The 16373-nt window shown below is 42.0% G+C and overlaps 1 protein-coding gene across 1 annotated transcript in view; it reads right to left on the minus strand.

Annotated features, from left to right (window-relative positions):
• Positions 1-13715, minus strand: part of PPT1 (palmitoyl-protein thioesterase 1) — a 30723-nt gene extending 17008 nt beyond the window's left edge. The window contains exons 1-5 of the mRNA XM_012735761.2: positions 13563-13715; positions 5749-5858; positions 5399-5526; positions 4520-4590; positions 2300-2402 (exon numbers count right to left, since the gene is read on the minus strand). Of these exons, the coding sequence (XP_012591215.1) occupies positions 2300-2402; positions 4520-4590; positions 5399-5526; positions 5749-5858; positions 13563-13686 (536 nt within the window). The 5' untranslated portion in view covers positions 13687-13715. The remainder of the gene's footprint in view (positions 1-2299; positions 2403-4519; positions 4591-5398; positions 5527-5748; positions 5859-13562) is intronic.
• Between the last annotated feature and the right edge of the window lie 2658 nt (positions 13716-16373).

Here is a 16373-nt window from a genome sequence, read left to right on the forward strand (position 1 = left end):
CCCTTTCCTCTGTTCTCTTTTCAAAACTTCTGTTAGTTAGATACTAGACTTCTTAAACTGCTTCTCTAATTTTTATCTCTTTTCCCTTTTTCTACCTCTTTGAATATTTATTCAAATTTCTAGAGATTTCCTCAACTTTATATTCCCTTATCTCCAATAAATTTTTTATTTTGGTTACATATTTTTTAATTTCCAAGAACTCTACCCTATTCTGATTGTTGATTTAATCTGAACTGTTCTAGTGTCTTGGAAGCAATCTCTTTTCGTCTTTCCAAAGATAATAACTACAGGCCTTTAAAAACAAAGTTTTCTTCTGCTCTTTGAATTGCCATCTGTCTTTCCCAAGTTCCTTTTTATTTTTTGTTGGTTTTGGTCTGTCTTTCATGTTGGATACTGTCCTTAGACATTGAGTCTGACTTGACTCAATGCTCACACTTCTATTAGGTCCTACAAGGCTGTCTGGAAACTCTTCACAAGAGAGCAGAGCTTATCCACGGGTGCTTATCTAGAGCTCAAGGTATGAAAGTCTGGAGGAGTCCTAACTTGCTGAAGGATTCCAAAACATCAATGTATAGGTATTTTTTCTTGGTCCGTTTTTTCCAGATAGGGCTCCCTCAAACTTCTGCCTAGCTTCTATGAGTGGAAAGGGAAAAAAGGGGATGTGTTTTCAGTATGGCAGCTCACCACCATCCTATGCGTGTTATCTCTAGGTCTGGTGCTTCTCTAGTTAAACTGCCCCAGAGAATAAACTTTTCTTCTCCTATCAGGGTGGGGAAGAGTCATCACTGGGATGTGCATGTGAGGGAATTGGGAAGTCTGATCATTCCTTCTAAAGATTTTTAACAAAAAGCCTTGTTCTCAGCCTCACCCAAAAGTACGTCCCAAAGTACCTTATATCTCTAATTCCTGAGCCTTTCTGTAACTGCAAAAAATGAACCTATTCCCTTTTTGGCAATGTATCCTTCTACGAACATACATGTTTCAACTTTTTCTGCTCTGCTAAAATAATTCTCACACTCATTCATCTGCTCTTTCAAAAACACGTTGACATCATTTACCATCTCTTATTGCCTCTCCTGTTCCCTTTACCCTTGTGGGCTTATCCCTTTTTATTCTTTTGCCACTACTTTATTAAAGTTTAAGGAGAAAGTGAAGATAAACATATCAACCTACCACTTTTACTCAGTGTATGTGTCCCTTCTCACCCCCTACTGACTGCTCATTTATGATCACTGACATAATTCTGATTGCCAAGGGTTGTATTTTGGGTCACAGAACAAAGAAATACAAAAAAAGAAAAGAATGGGATTTTTTGAGGCATCTGGGCAAGAGTTACGAGAATAAAGAATAAATAATGAAGTTTAACACACCGTGTATATCCATGAGAACAGAGAATATGCAAATTATTACTAGGCAAACCAAGCAAAGGGTAAAGCTGGATGTGGTGTGAATTGCCACAGGGTAAAAAAAAGGAGGTGGCGATATAGAGTACCTTAGTTTTCTATAATGACCATCAGGTGGCACTATTGACCCAAAACAGCTTTGTAGCTGTACGTATAGCCAATGGGTAGGAAGTGAAAACACAGGTAGCTGTCGATTGTCCCAATATGTGAGTCATTCAGTAGGCTGTACCTTGGGAAATGGCTTCAAGGATGCGTCGTAATGAAGGGTTGTTATCTGACATGAATGATACACTTGAAAACCCACAGGATAGATACCATAACCATATCAGTTGATCCCAAACCCCAGCTATCACCTAGAATACTCCAGACCTACTGAATCAGAACTTCTAAGGATAGGGCCCTGGAATCCATTTTCAATGAATTTCCCGATGGTTCTGATGTATAATTAAATTTGGAAACAACTGAACAAGCACACACTCCAAAAGTAATTCTGTATATTTTTAAATAATGAAATACATTTGAGTAGTTGGGGACACTGATGTAGGAGTGACGACTCATTCATGACAATATAATCTGTCCTCTAAATATTAACAGTAATTCCTTGAGTTTAGTACTTTCTAAAGGCTTGTTTTTTTAAAGGATGGAAATTTATTATGTTATAATTACATTCTTCCTATGTAGAAAAATGTCCTTGTTTTCTTTCTTTTTTTTTTAATTAATAGACTTTTTAGAGCAGTTTTAGGTTTACAATAAAATTGAGCAGATAGTACCAAAAATTATCTCATTTGAATATTACTAGCAACTACTCCTGGAATCACTGTTAACCTGAAAGTCTGCATGACATTTTCATGCAGATATAGAAATGGTCTGTATCCTTTTAAGCTAACCATACTTACCGTTCTTGAACAGCTTTGGAATAAGCCCCAGCATTCAGCGTTTTTCTGATGAAGTCACAGATGTGAGAGCTCTCTCCTGGGCATCGAGGGAGTCCAAACACGCCTGTAGCAGAGGACAAATACCCATTCCTGCAATCGCCATGTACTGAATACCTACTGTGTGCAAGGCACTGTGAGAAACAAAATGAATAGGACCAAACCCTGACCTCATTCATTTACTTCTCGTGAAAATAAAGCTTTTCAACTAATCCTACAACCATCTTCCTCCTGCTGCTCCCACACTCTCTTCTGCCTGAGGACATATGCACCTGCCCACCCCTGGGGAGGTGCAGGGCTCCACCTTTGCATACTGGGCCACAGGGCTAGACCCACTCCCATCTCTACCCTCTTAGGGGAGGGAAGTCCTTATCTTACTACCTTTTTCAAACAGTGCCCATACCCCTTTCCTCCCCCTCTCCCAGTTATACTTCATCCTCTGCATCCTCATCAGTAATACTATTCTGAGTCCCAGGCACAGTTCTAAGCATACACTGGCAATAATTAATTTAATCCTCACAACCACCCTGTGGAGTAGATATTATTACTTGACCTGTATGCCTGATAGAAAACTTTAAAACAGGAAGGTTAAATACCTTGTCCGAGGTTAAACAATAAGGGATGGAGCCAGGATTCGAACACAGGCAGTCTGGCTCCAGAGCCCACACCTTTAACCACTACAACCACTAGTCTGTCCCTCAAACAATATCCTGATTAATTTTTTATTTTTGTTTTTAAGAGTCTGAGTCTTGCTACGTTGCCCAGGCTGGAGTGCAGTGGCTATTCACAGGTGTAATCATAGCTCACTACAGCCTGAACGCCTGGCCTCAAGTGAACCTCCTGGCTCAGCCAACTGAGTAGCTGGAACTACAGACACGTGCCATTGCATCTGGAATTTTTTTTCTTTATCATAGTTACGACTATCTGTATTTAGTTTTTTGTTTACTTGTTTCATGTCAATTCTTTCACCACCAAATGGAAGTTTCATGAAGGCAGGGACCTTGTATGTCTTGTTCCTGGCACATAGTAGGTTTTCAATAAATATTTACAGAATGAATGAATAATAAAGCTGTTTATACCAACTTGTGTTTGTATAACACTTGTACTTTTTAAAAGTATTTTCCTGGCCGGGCGTGGTGGCTCACGCCTGTAATCCTAGCACTCTAGGAGACCAAGGAGGGCGGATTGCTCGAGGTCAGGAGTTCGAAACCAGCCTGAACAAGAGCGAGACCCCATCTCTACTATAAAGTAGAAAGAAATTAATTGGCCAACTAATATATATATAGAAAAAATTAGCTGGGCATGGTGGTGCATGCCTGTAGTCCTAGCTACTCGGGAGGCTGAGGCAGCAGGATTGCTTGAGCCCAGGAGTTTGAGGTTGCTGTGAGCTAGGCTGGCGCCATGGCACTCACTCTAGTGTGGACAACAAAGTGAGACTCTGTCTCAAAAATAAATAAATAAATAAATAAAAGTATTTTCCTGCCTATAATTTCATTTCATCCTCTGAAAAATTTCCACAGGATAGGCAGGGCCATATTTTAGTTTCCTCTATCTGTGCAAGGGACCCAGGACACCAAATTACTTGCTCACGAGAAACAGTTAATTGGTGAATCTAAGTTTTCTGATTACAAAGGAAATTCTTCTGCTCCTACATTACACTGGCTAATAGCTATATCCATCACAATAGAGATAAAATTCTATTCCAAAGATTTATCCTTCCCCCAAAATATGTAATTCTGTCTAAATAGAAAACCTGCTGTTTCTCAAAGGGTTTAATCTCTAATGTTAAATTTATAGACAAAAGAGCTTACACACTATTTTTTGCCTAAGCCTAAATTCAACAGGATATAACCAATGTCAGAAAACAGGAAAGGTCATTAGGTTTTCCTAACTCCTCAGCCACCACCTGCCATGTGGGTGTAACCATCTCACCTCCATGAAATCACATCAATTAAACTGGAGAGGAGTACATGGCAACCTAATGATTCACTGCGTTCCAGGCTTCTGGAATCCTAAGTCTCTTCCTAGGTCTTCATCAGCGTTGGCTAGTTTGTTATAAGCTAGAGAAACAAGATCTTGCAAGGATGGCTGATATCTTATACAAAGAAAGCTGCTAGATTTTTAAAAATCAAGTAATTTTGTGTGTTAGAATAGAGAAAAAGGAGATGAAGAGGTCAAAGTTACCTTGGTGTTGTCCCCCAACGGAGATCAGATTGATCATGGGAGGTGATGGGCATCGCTGAGCCACTGCCCTCCTGCAGAATACATAGGGTTATCAGCTCCAACGGCCACATGGAAACGTATCATCCACAATCAGCATCACAAGTTAAGCTACCGTGTTTCCCCAAAAATAAGACAGGGTCTTATATTTGTTTTTCCTCAAGAAGACACCCTAGGGCTTATTTCCAGGGGATGTGTTATTTTTTTTTAAGTACAGTACAACAATCTACATTGATTCAAATATAGTTAAGTCGTCTACTTCTGGAAAATCGTCATAACTCTCCAAACCCCGAATTCCATCCTGAATTTCTTGTGACTCTATTTCCTTTAGAACCATTGGCCCCAATCTCTCATGTCGAGCAATAGAGCTCTCATGGGGCAGATGAGAAGGGCTGCTTGTCTTCTTTACCGCTCTGTGACGAAATGCATGGGTTGTGCAGATACGCTGTGTAGCCACGGCCATCACTAGGTCTTATTTTCGGGGTAGGGCTTATATTGTGAAAATGCTTAGAAATCCTGCTAGGGCTTATTTTATGGGTAGGTCTTATTTTTGGGGAAACACGGTACTAATCCTCTGGGGTTCCTCAAAGCCATAGAGTTTCAGGATTTTCCTCTAATATGGCCAAACATTAATATTTAAATTTTCATAGAAAATAAATTAAGTTCCATAAAGCCTCTAACATGGGAACACTTTAGCAAACTTCCAATCCAAGATAGGTGAGAATCCCAAAAGAACTGGAGGGGTGGATTTATGTCAATAAAAGAAAAAAGAATCAATTCCATATAAATGATAAGACATAATAAAAAGGGACTTACAAAAAAAAAAAAAAAAAAGGGACTTACAGAAACTGGCCTCCCTGGGAGAATCCCATAGCATTGTAGCCTTGCTGCAATTGTGGATCCTTAGCAAGAATCTGACAGACCGTTGTTACTTGGGAATTGACATTCAAGAAGAAGCTGTTCTCCACATCCTAAAAAAGGAGCCACAGAGAAATGAAAGGATGGGACTGCAAACCACCCATCTTCTGCAAGAACTTAACTCATTTAGGTTGGTATCCTCCCAATAAGCCACACAAGAGTGAAAATATCATTGTACAGTTTGCTGCTAAAATACAAGGTAAAGCATTTTAACAGTATGTTTTATGAAATTAGTCAGAAAACCTTCAAAGGAACAGAACTGTGAAAGGCCTTACCTCTATCATGGTCTTCCCAATCTCTAACGATAAGACGTAAATTCCAGGTACTTTCTTCTCAACCATTTTTTTAATAGCACCCATGCTTAAGGGATTACAACAGCTGTCTCCTAGCCAACAAAAACAATGATGGAAACTCAGGAATCAAAACAACATTATTTATCTTTTTAAGACTTTTGCAGGCTGGGTATGGTGGTTCAAGCCTGTAATCCTAGCACTCTGGGAAGTCGAGGCAAGTGGATCGCTCAAGGTCAGGAGTTCAAAACCAGCCTGAGCAAAAGTGAGACCCCATCTCTACTAAAAATAGAAAGAAATTAATTGGCCAACTAAAAATATATAGAAAAAATTAGCCAGGCATGGTGGCGCATGCCTGTAGTACCAGCTACTCGGGAGGCTGAGGAAGAAGGATCGCCTGAGCCCAGGAGTTTGAGGTTGCTGTGAGCTAGGCTGACGCCACAGCACTGGGCAACAGAGTAAGACTATCTCAAAAAAAAAAAAAAAAAAAAAAAAAAAAACCCAAAAAGAACATTTACAACTCAACAAAAAGACACACAACCTAATTTAAAAATGAGAAAAAGACTCAAACAGATATTTCTCCAAAGATATACAAATGGCTAACAAGCATGTGAAACAATGTTCCATATCATTAGTCATCAGGGAAATGCAAATCAAAACCACAATGAGATACCATTTAACACCCACTAGGATGACTCTAATAATATTTTTTTTGAAATGGAAAATAACAAGGATCAGTAAGGATGTGGAGAAATCGGAGCCCTTGTACATTGCTGGTGGGAATGTAATGCCCAGATACTGTGAAAAAGTTTGGTGGTTCCTCAAAAAGTTCAACATACAATTACTATATGAGCCAGCAATTCAAGTCCTAAGTATATACCCAAGAGAAATAAAAAAAAATACATCCACACAGAATACATGAATGTTAACAGCAGCATTATGTGTAATAGCCAAAAGGTGGAAACAATCCAAATGTCCATCCATGGATGAATGGATAAACAAAATGCGGTATAGCCACACAATAGAATACTATTCATTTATAAAAAGAAACAACGTACTGACATGTGCTACAACCTAGATGAACCATGAAAATATTACACTAAATGAAATAAGCCAAGCTCAAAATGTCTCATAATTTCTTTTAGATGATAAATGCAGAATAGGCAAACCTATAGAGAGACAAAGAATAAGGTGGAGATTACGAGGAGATGGGAAATAAGGAGTCATTACTTAATGGCTACGAGTGTGTTTTTCCAGGTGTGTTTTTCTGGGTGTGTTTTTCCGAGGTGTTCAAAAGTTTTGAAACTAGAGAGAAGTGTTGGTTCCACAACATTGTTAATATACTAAATGCCACTGAAATGTACATTTTAAAAAGGTTAACTTTATGTTATATGAATTTCACCTCAATTAAAAAAAGAAAAAAGAACATTTTTTGCTTACCTTCCTCATAGAGAAATAACAAGTTTCAAAAGCCCATACAAGGCCGGGCGCTGTGGCTCACGCCTGTAATCCTAGCTCTTGGGAGGCCGAGGCGGGCGGATTGCTCAAGGTCAGGAGTTCAAAACCAGCCTGAGCAAGAGCGAGACCCCGTCTCTACTATAATAGAAAGAAATCAATTGGCCAACTGATATATATATAAAAAAAAAATTAGGCCGGGCGCGGTGGCTCACGCCTGTAATCCTAGCTCTCTGGGAGGCCGAGCCGGGCGGATCGTTTGAGTTCAGGAGTTCGAAACCAACCTGAGCAAGAGCGAGACCCCGTCTCTACTATAAATAGAAAAATTAATTGGCCAACTAATATATATAGAAAAAAAAAATTAGCCGGGCATGGTGGCGCATGCCTGTAGTCCCAGCTACTCGGGAGGCTGAGGCAGGAGGATCGCTTGAGCCCAGGAGTTTGAGGTTGCTGTGAGCTAGGCTGATGCCATGGCACTCACTCTAGCCTGGGCAACAAAGCGAGACTCTGTCTCAAAAAAAAAAAAAAAAAAAAAAATTAGCCGGGCATGGTGGCACATGCCTGTAGTCCCAGCTACCAGGGAGGCTGAGGCAGAAGGATCGCTGGAGCCCAGGAGTTTGAGGTTGCTGTGAGCTAGGCTGACGCCAGGGCACTCACTCTAGCCTGGGCAACAAAGCGAGACTCTGTCTCAAAAAAAAAAAAAAAAAAAAAAAAAAAAAAAAAAAGCCCATACAATATAATTGGGACACCAAATTTACAACTGAAAAATAAGCAGAAGTGTATATTCCCCTTCCTTATCATAGATATTTGGGGTAAACAGATTAGATTTCTCTAATCTGGGCTAGGTTAGGGAGAAGCAAGCAAAGCGCCCAGGACACAAAATTTAAGGAGGCACTCATTTCCAGGTTAGTGCAAGTGCTGACCTTGAACTTAAGCAAATGTGAGAGTGCCTCCTTAAATTTGCACTCCAGGCACCTCCTTGCCTCATCCTAGTCCCAGACTTGTTCCTTTTCCTATTTTAAGGAACCAGAACTAGGAACTAGAAGCAAACTGGCCACTGAGTAGGAGAAGCAGACTGAGGTAATTTCCCATTTTGAACTTTTCTTTCTCTTTAACTTTTTTTTTTTTTTTTGCCCTGAGACAAGGTCTCTCTCTGTCACCCTGGCTAGAGTGCAGTAGGCACCTGAACTCCTGGGCTCAAGCGCTTCTCCAGCCTTAGCCTTAGCGGAGTAGCTGGGACTACAGGTGTGCACCACCACACCCCACTAACCATTTGAACTTAATCATCCCATTTCCTGCCGGGCGTGGTGGCTCACACCTGTAATCCTAGCGCTGGGAGGCCCAGGCGGGCGGATTGCTCAAGGTCAGGAATTCGAAACCAGCCTGAGCGAGACCTGTCTCTACAAAAAACAGAAAGAAATTAATCGACCAACTAATATATATATATATATATATATATATATACACACAAAAAAAAAAAAATTAGCCGGGCATGGTGGCATATGCCTGTAGTCCCAGCTACTCGGGAGGCTGAGGCAGTAGGATCACTTGAGCCCAGGAGATTGAGGTTGCTGTGAGTGAGGCTGATGCCACAGAACTCACTGTAGCCTGGGCAACAAAGTGAGAGACTGTCTCAAAAAAAAAAAAAAAAGAAAAAAAAATCATCCCATTTTCAACCTGAGAGAAAGAACTAGTTTTTAAAGAAAGAAAAGCCATGCAGGGGTGGGGAAACTGCAGCCTTCTGATTTCAAGAATGTTCTTTTTTAAGCATCAAAGGAGGCAAAAAAAGCTTCATCTTTCTCTGCTGCACCCCTTTTAATAAAAGGATTTGCTCTGTAAAATTTGGATTCAGTCAAAAGGCATCACTTAAGGACCTAGAAGGCCACATTTCACCTTAAGGCCGCAGGTTCCTCACCCCTGGAAGAATCTTGTATTCTTCTATTTCTCTCATAACAACATTAACACTGAACTGTAACTGCTTTAACCGCCTCCTCTGTGGACTGTCAGATCCGGGAGAGCCCGAAGTCTTCTTTTACCCGCTGTTGTACCATAGTCCCAGGGGCTTGGCACAGAGCCTCGAAAGAGTTGTCTGTATTTGCTGACTCTAATTCTTCTCCGAATATTTTTCTTTAACCCATTCCAATAAAGCTCTCACTCTTACCATTCCCCCAAGACTTTTGTCAACATAATGATCTTCTTATTGCTAAATGCAACAATCAATTGTCAGCCCTTAGGTTCCTTAACCCATCAATAAGATTTGATACAGGTGATCATTCTGTTCCTCTTGAAACATTTTCCTCACTTGGCTTCAAGGACACTGCACTCACCTGTTGTCCCTTCACCTTACAGGTTGTTCTGTACTCCTCACCTTTGCTAATTCCTCTTCATTTTCTCTATCTCCAAATGTTGGAGTGCCTCAGGGCTCAGTCCTCTGTGTACTCATTCCCTAGGTGATCTCACCCAGTTTCAAGACTTTAAATACTAGCCATATGCCAGAGGCTCCCAATTTAAACCTCCAGCCTGTATCTCTGTGCTAGACTCCATGCTCCAAGTGCCTCTACAATATCTCCTGGATGTCTAGCAAGGATCTCAAATGTATTAAATCCAAAGACAAACTCTTTTTTTTCTTTCTTTTTTTTTTTGAGACAGAGTCTCACTTTGTTGCCCAGGCTAGAGTGAGTGCCATGGCGTCAGCCTAGCTCACAGCAACCTCAAACTCCTGGGCTCAAGCAATCCTGCTGCCTCAGCCTCCCGAGTAGCTGGGACTACGGGCATGTGCCACCATGCCCAGGTAATTTTTTCTATATATATTAGTTGGCCAATTAATTTGTTTCTATTTATAGCAGAGACGGAGGTCTCACTCTTGCTCAGGCTGGTTTCGAACTCCTGACCTCAAACCATCTACCGCCTCAGCCTCCCAGAGTATTAGGATTACAGGCGTGAGCCACCGCGCCCATCCAACTCTTTTTTTTTTTTTGAAACAGGGTCTCATTTGCTCAGGCTGGAGTGCAGTGGCATCTTCATAGCTCAATGCAACATCAAACTCCTAGGCTCAAGTGATCCTCCTGCCTCAGCCTCCCAAGTAGCTAGGTCTACAGGTGCACACCACCATACTCAGCGGCAAATTTTTCTATTTTTTGTAGAGATGGGGGTCTTACTATATTGCTCAAGCCAGTCTCGAACTCCTGGTCTCAGATTATCCTCCTGCCTCAGCCTCCCAAAGTGCTAGGATTACAGGCATGAGCCACTGCTCTCTGTCCAAAAGCAAACTTTGGATCTTCCTTCCACTCTAAGTCTGCTTGCAAGTTCCTACAAGTTCCCTACCTTGGTAAAATGACAACTTCAGCCTTCCAGTTGTCCAGGCCAAAACCTGTGGAGTCACCTTTGGCTCCTTTCTTTCTCTCTCACCCCACATCAGATCTGTTAGCAAATCTCAAAGGTTACACCTTCAAAATATATCCAAGCTTTGACCACTTCTCAACACCTCTACTGTTACTATACAGTTCGAAGTCACCATCATTTCTTTAAACTATTGCAATAGCTTCCTAACTTGTCTCCCTGCAACTATCCATGACCAGACATTCTCAACACAGCAACTAAAGTGATCCTTTTGGCTGGGTGCGGTGGCTCACGCCTGTTATCCTAGCACTCTGGGAGGCCGAGGCAGGCGGATTGCTCGAGGTCAGGAGTTCAATACCAGCTTGAGCAAGAGTGAGACCCCCGTCTCTACTAAAAATAGAAAGAAATTAATTGGCCAACTTATATAGAAAAAAATTAGCCGGGTACGGTGGTGCATGCCTGTAGTCCCAGCTACTTGGGAGGCTGAGGCAGCAGGATTGCTTGAGCCCAGGAGTTTGAGGTTGCTGTGAGCTGGGCCGACACCATGGCACACTCACTCTAGCCTGGGCAACAAAGCAAGACTCTGTCTCAAAAAATAAAAAAAATAATAAAGTGATCCTTTTATTTTATTTTTTTGAGACAGATTCTCACTCTGTTCCCTGGGCTAGAGTGCTGTGTCGTCAGCCTAGCTCACAGCAACCTCAAATTTCTGGGCTTAAGTGATCCTACTGCCTCAGCCTCCCGAGTAGCTGGGACTACAGGCATGCGCCACCATGCCTGGCTAATTTTTTCTATATATTTTTAGTTGGCCAATTAATTTCTTTCTATTTTTAGTAGAGATGGGGTCTCACTTTTGCTCAGGCTGGTCTCAAACTCCTGAGCTCCAACAATCCATTCACCTCAGCCTCTTACAGTGCTAGGATTACATGCGTGAGCCACCTCGCCCGGCCTTAAAGTGATCCTTTTAAAACGTAAGTCAGTTCATGTTACTCATCTGTTCAAAAAGTTTCCCATCTCACTCTAGCCAAAGTCCCTGCATTAGTCTTAGTAGGGCCAACAATATTTGCATCAACCTCTCCTGCCCTCTAACTCATAATTTCTTCCCTTAGTTCCAGCCACGCTGATCTAAATGTTGTTCCCTGAACACACCAGACATATGTCTGCCTCAGGGCCTTCACATCTGCTGTTCTCACTACCAGATATCCAAATGGCAACTTCCCTCATCCACTTCAGGTTTTTGCACAGATATCACTTTCTCAGTTCTTTCCTGACTTTGCTCTATAAAAGTGCAAGCCCGGCCGGGCACAGTGGCTGATGCCTGTAATCCTGGCACTCTGGGAGGCTGAGGCCTGCGGATTGCTCAAAGTCAAGAGTTCGAAACCAGCCTGAGCAAGAGCGACACCCTATCTCTACTATAAATAGAAAGAAACTAATTGGCCAACTAATATATATATAAAAAATTAGCCGGGCATGGTGGCACATGCCTGTAGTCCCAGCTACTCAGGAGGCTGAGGCAGGAGGATCACTTGAGCCCAGGAGTTTGTGGTTGCTGTGAGCTAGACTGACACCACAGCACTCACTCTAGCCTGGGCAACAAAGTGAGACTCTGTCTCAAAAAAAAAAAAAAAAAAAAGTGCAAGCCCCCACCTCCACTCTTTATCCTTCTTTCAGCTTTATTTTTCTCATTTGCACGTATCACTATTTGACATACTATGCTTTACTTATTTATTTCTTTATAGTCTGTCTCTCCCACTGGAGAGTAAGTTACAAAAGAGCAATGAATTTAGAGTGTTTAGTTACTGCTGTATCCTCAACACCTAGTAGGTGCTCAGTAACTATGTGTTAAACTATGTAAGCATCCTAATCTGAAATTTAAAATACTCCAAATTCCAAAAATTTCTGAACACCAACATGCCGCCACAAGTGGAAAATTCCACACCTGACCTCATGTGATGGAATGCATAAAATTATTTAAAATATTATATCAATCTACCTTCAGGCTATGTGTATATGTGGGGGCGCCTCGATGGCCCTTCGGCGGCGTCTCAGTGGCACAACAAGAAAGGTATTTCCCCCCCTTCGTGTGAAGTAGGGTGAGGCAATTAGCGAACAGCACACATCTGTTTATACTCATACCTCCAGTTATCTCTTGGGTTGGGAAGAAAGGCAAAAGGGAGGTGGGATGCACAGCGATCGCGCAGAATTCAAAGAAAATTAATCACTTCAAAGGTCAGCTCATGGCCAGCGCGTAATTAGTTTGTGCCTTGCTAGGGCCTTTTGGGGGGGGGGGATAAAAGGCACCCCGCAATTCAGGTCGGGGTCCTTGCCTGTAAGAGCGGCCACTGCGCTGGCACTCTAGGGCCTGGACCCTGGCTAGCCAGAAAATAAAGCTCCTCTTGAGTGATTGCATCCTTGGTGTCTTTGTTCGTCTGCCTGGCGGGGTGCAGGAAGCCGGTCCCTAACATATAAGGTAGGTGTATATGAAACATAAATGAATTTCATATTTAGACTTGGGGTCCTATCCCCAAGATATCTCATTATGTATATGCAAATACTCCAAAATTTTATAAAATCCAAAACGTTCTGGTGCCGAGCATTTCGGATAAGAGATACTCACCCTGTAAATGAACTGTAAGTGTCTACCAAATCTCTGTTTGATGTGTGAAGAGAATGAAAGCATGGACGCGCCAGTTATATGGCCACAGCCCACTTAGCCTGACCAAGTGCTACGTGCTGTATACTCTGATGCCACTACTGTGAGGATTAAACGAAGACGGCATGTAAAAACCCAACGCAGTGCACAGCTCTCTCTGAGAGCTCACCAAAAGAAGGCTCCTTCCCCTTTCCCTTTCCAATGCAGAGTAGCCCCGCAAATCCTAAAACGTAGAGCCAGCTGGGTGCTGTAGGACCACGGTCCTCGCCCTCCACACTGGGATTTTGCAGACGCGAACCCGGCCTGGGAGAAGAGTCGCCAAGCCCCTTTGGCCCTCATCCCACTGACTCACCCATCCCATGCCAGATCACCAGCGGCAATGGCGCGGGCGCGTCGAGACGCCCCAGCGCCAGGGCAGCGCAGGACCAGGGCAGGAGAGCGACGGCCAAGAGCCACAGGGAGCCGGGCGCCGCCATCTTGGCCGTGTCACATGATCGCGGGCGCGCGACTCTGGGAACAGCGCTCCCAGCGCCTGGGGGGGGGGAGGCGCGGGCGGGGCGGACCGCATCCTCTGCATCCTCCGCTTCCCTGATGGATCCCTGGGCAGATGAGCCCGGCCAGGCCCCGGCTCTGGGCACCCGTGGTCAAGTAGGGTTCCGCGCTCATCGCCACGGTCAGTCTAAACAATTGCTAACATCTGTTCAACACTTACTAGGTATCGGGTGCTACTCTTGAGTGCTTTACATCCTTTTACCGATTTAAAACCCGTAACAACACTATGTACACTTCTCCCCACCACAAAGGTAAGAACACTGAGGCACTGAGAAACTGGGTAAGGTGCCAAGGTCACAGAGATGGCACATTGGTGGGTCCATAGTCGTTGCTCTTCACCACTGCACTCACTGTACTGCCTTTGAAAGAAAAATGCTCTGTGGAATGAAGAAAAGAAGGAAGGACTCAGCTCTCCATTAGAGATGGAAGGGGAGACGTAATCTCCAGCCAGGACTAATCATGGCAGGATCATTTGATCTGGATCTTGAAGGAAAGATAGGATTTCAACAGGCAAACAAAAGGCAATAGTTTAGTATCTTGAATGTCAACAAGTGGCAACCAAGGAAATAAATAGAAGATTCTGGACTGGAGCATATGAAGGCTTCCAATCCTGCCTCTGTTCCATCAAAACTCATACAGTTAGATCCACAAAATTCTGGTAATTAACACACATATGCACATACATTACCTGGGAGAAAAAAATCAAGTTGTTTCCTTATCTTTTCCTTCTTACTGGGGAGAAAAAGGTGAAATGGGAAGTATGGAATAAACCAGCTCTTTAAGGTGGCAGTGAAGACTCCAGGGAAACATACTGAATTAGGAGAGGCTCCGAGAATTGAAGCTATCTTTCCTACAGGAATGGAATAGACCAACCACTAGTAGGGTGAGCTCTGGAATAGACAGACACTTAACAAACCTCAGAAGTGATTGTAGAACTTAGGTATTCTTACTAAGGCTGCACACTACATCTCCTGAGCTCTGCCCTCTCTCCTCCCTCAGATAAGCTTACAAATCATAGAAAAACTACATAAAGCATAAAATAACCTTCAAATGGCAGTTTAATAGGAAAAACAAACTAGTTTCAGATAAAGTGGGAAGCATTTTGGGAGACAAACAGAAAAAATTCACCCAAGTGCTTTAAGCTCTAGAACAACTTAATAAGAAAATGGGCTTAATAGAATAAGAACTCAATAATGCGATAATATTTTAAGTGCCCAGGAGATAGATTTTAAAAAGGAAAAAAATGAGATAATAAAAGAACTGAAAGAGATGAATAGGGAAATTGCACATATGAGAAAGCAAAGACCATAACAACATCATTATAGAATAAATACATCAAAACAAGGAACAGAATAGACATGGCTAGAAATGGAATTAGTGATGTGGAAAAAAGCTTGAAATAATCACAATAATGGCAGATGAAAAACACAAAAGGTATTAAAACAATCAGAGGGAAACTAACAGATTAGATAGAAACTAATAACCTCTGAAAGACAGATTATTTTTATCCTTGGAGTTGAGAACTCATTAAATAGAACAGAAGTAGTATTCAAAAATATAAAAACATAAGTTTTCCCCAAAACAAAGTACTAATCTGTAACTTAGAAGGTTAAAACAGAAGACATGTTGATATAGAATATTTAATCCTGAGACATATTTTAATTTATTGAACTTCAGGTATCCAGGCCAAAAAAATAGAATGCCTACAAGCAGAAAAATTCAGGCTGTCCTTAGATTTCTCAACAGCAACATGCAGAGGCAGAAGACAATGGCACATTGGCTATAAGAATTCTGAAAGAACAAAAACATAATCCAAGATTATTATACCCAGCCAAGATGTCATTTGGAAGTAAATGTATGAGGCAGATTCCCACAAATATAAAAGAATGCATAGAAAAGAGCTCTCTCAGATTCTTCTTAACAAAATACTTGAAAGTAAAATCTAACCAATTAAGAAATAGGACAAGGCCAGGCGTGGTGGCTCACGCTTGTAATCCTAGCACTCTGGGAGGCCGAGGCAGGCGGATTGCTCAAGGTCAGGAGTTCAAAACCAGCCTGAGCGAGACCCTGTCTCTACTATAAAAATAGAAATTAATTGGCCAACTAATATATATATATAAAATTAGCCAGGCATGGTGGCACATGCCTGTAGTCCCAGCTACTCGGGAGGCTGAGGCAGGAGGATTGCTTGAGCCCAGGAGTTTGAGGTTGCTGTGAGCTAGGCTGACGCCACAGCACTCACTCTAGCCTGGGCAACAAAGCGAGACTCTGTCTCAAAAAAAAAAAAAAAAGAAAAAAAAAGAAATAGGACAAAATTAAGACTTCAAGAATTGAGAAGTCTTGGTGAAAGGATATGTGATGATCATCTAATTCATTTAAACATAGAATTCATACTGAACACTGTGAATTGTTGTTTTATATGTAAAATAATATGACTAAGAAATATTGGGCCCTGTGAGAGGGGGTGATGGAAGATAGCACCAATGTGCTGATGTCCTTGATCTTTCATGGCAGGGTCAATTGATTCTAATTTCAAATCACTTAAAATATTTTTAAAAAACAACAACGTAATGTCCAAATCACTTTTTCCAACCTTAAGTTGATATTTTAA

Source organism: Microcebus murinus, chromosome 2 (genome assembly GCF_040939455.1).
Source record: "Microcebus murinus isolate Inina chromosome 2, M.murinus_Inina_mat1.0, whole genome shotgun sequence".
NCBI lineage: Eukaryota > Metazoa > Chordata > Mammalia > Primates > Cheirogaleidae > Microcebus > Microcebus murinus.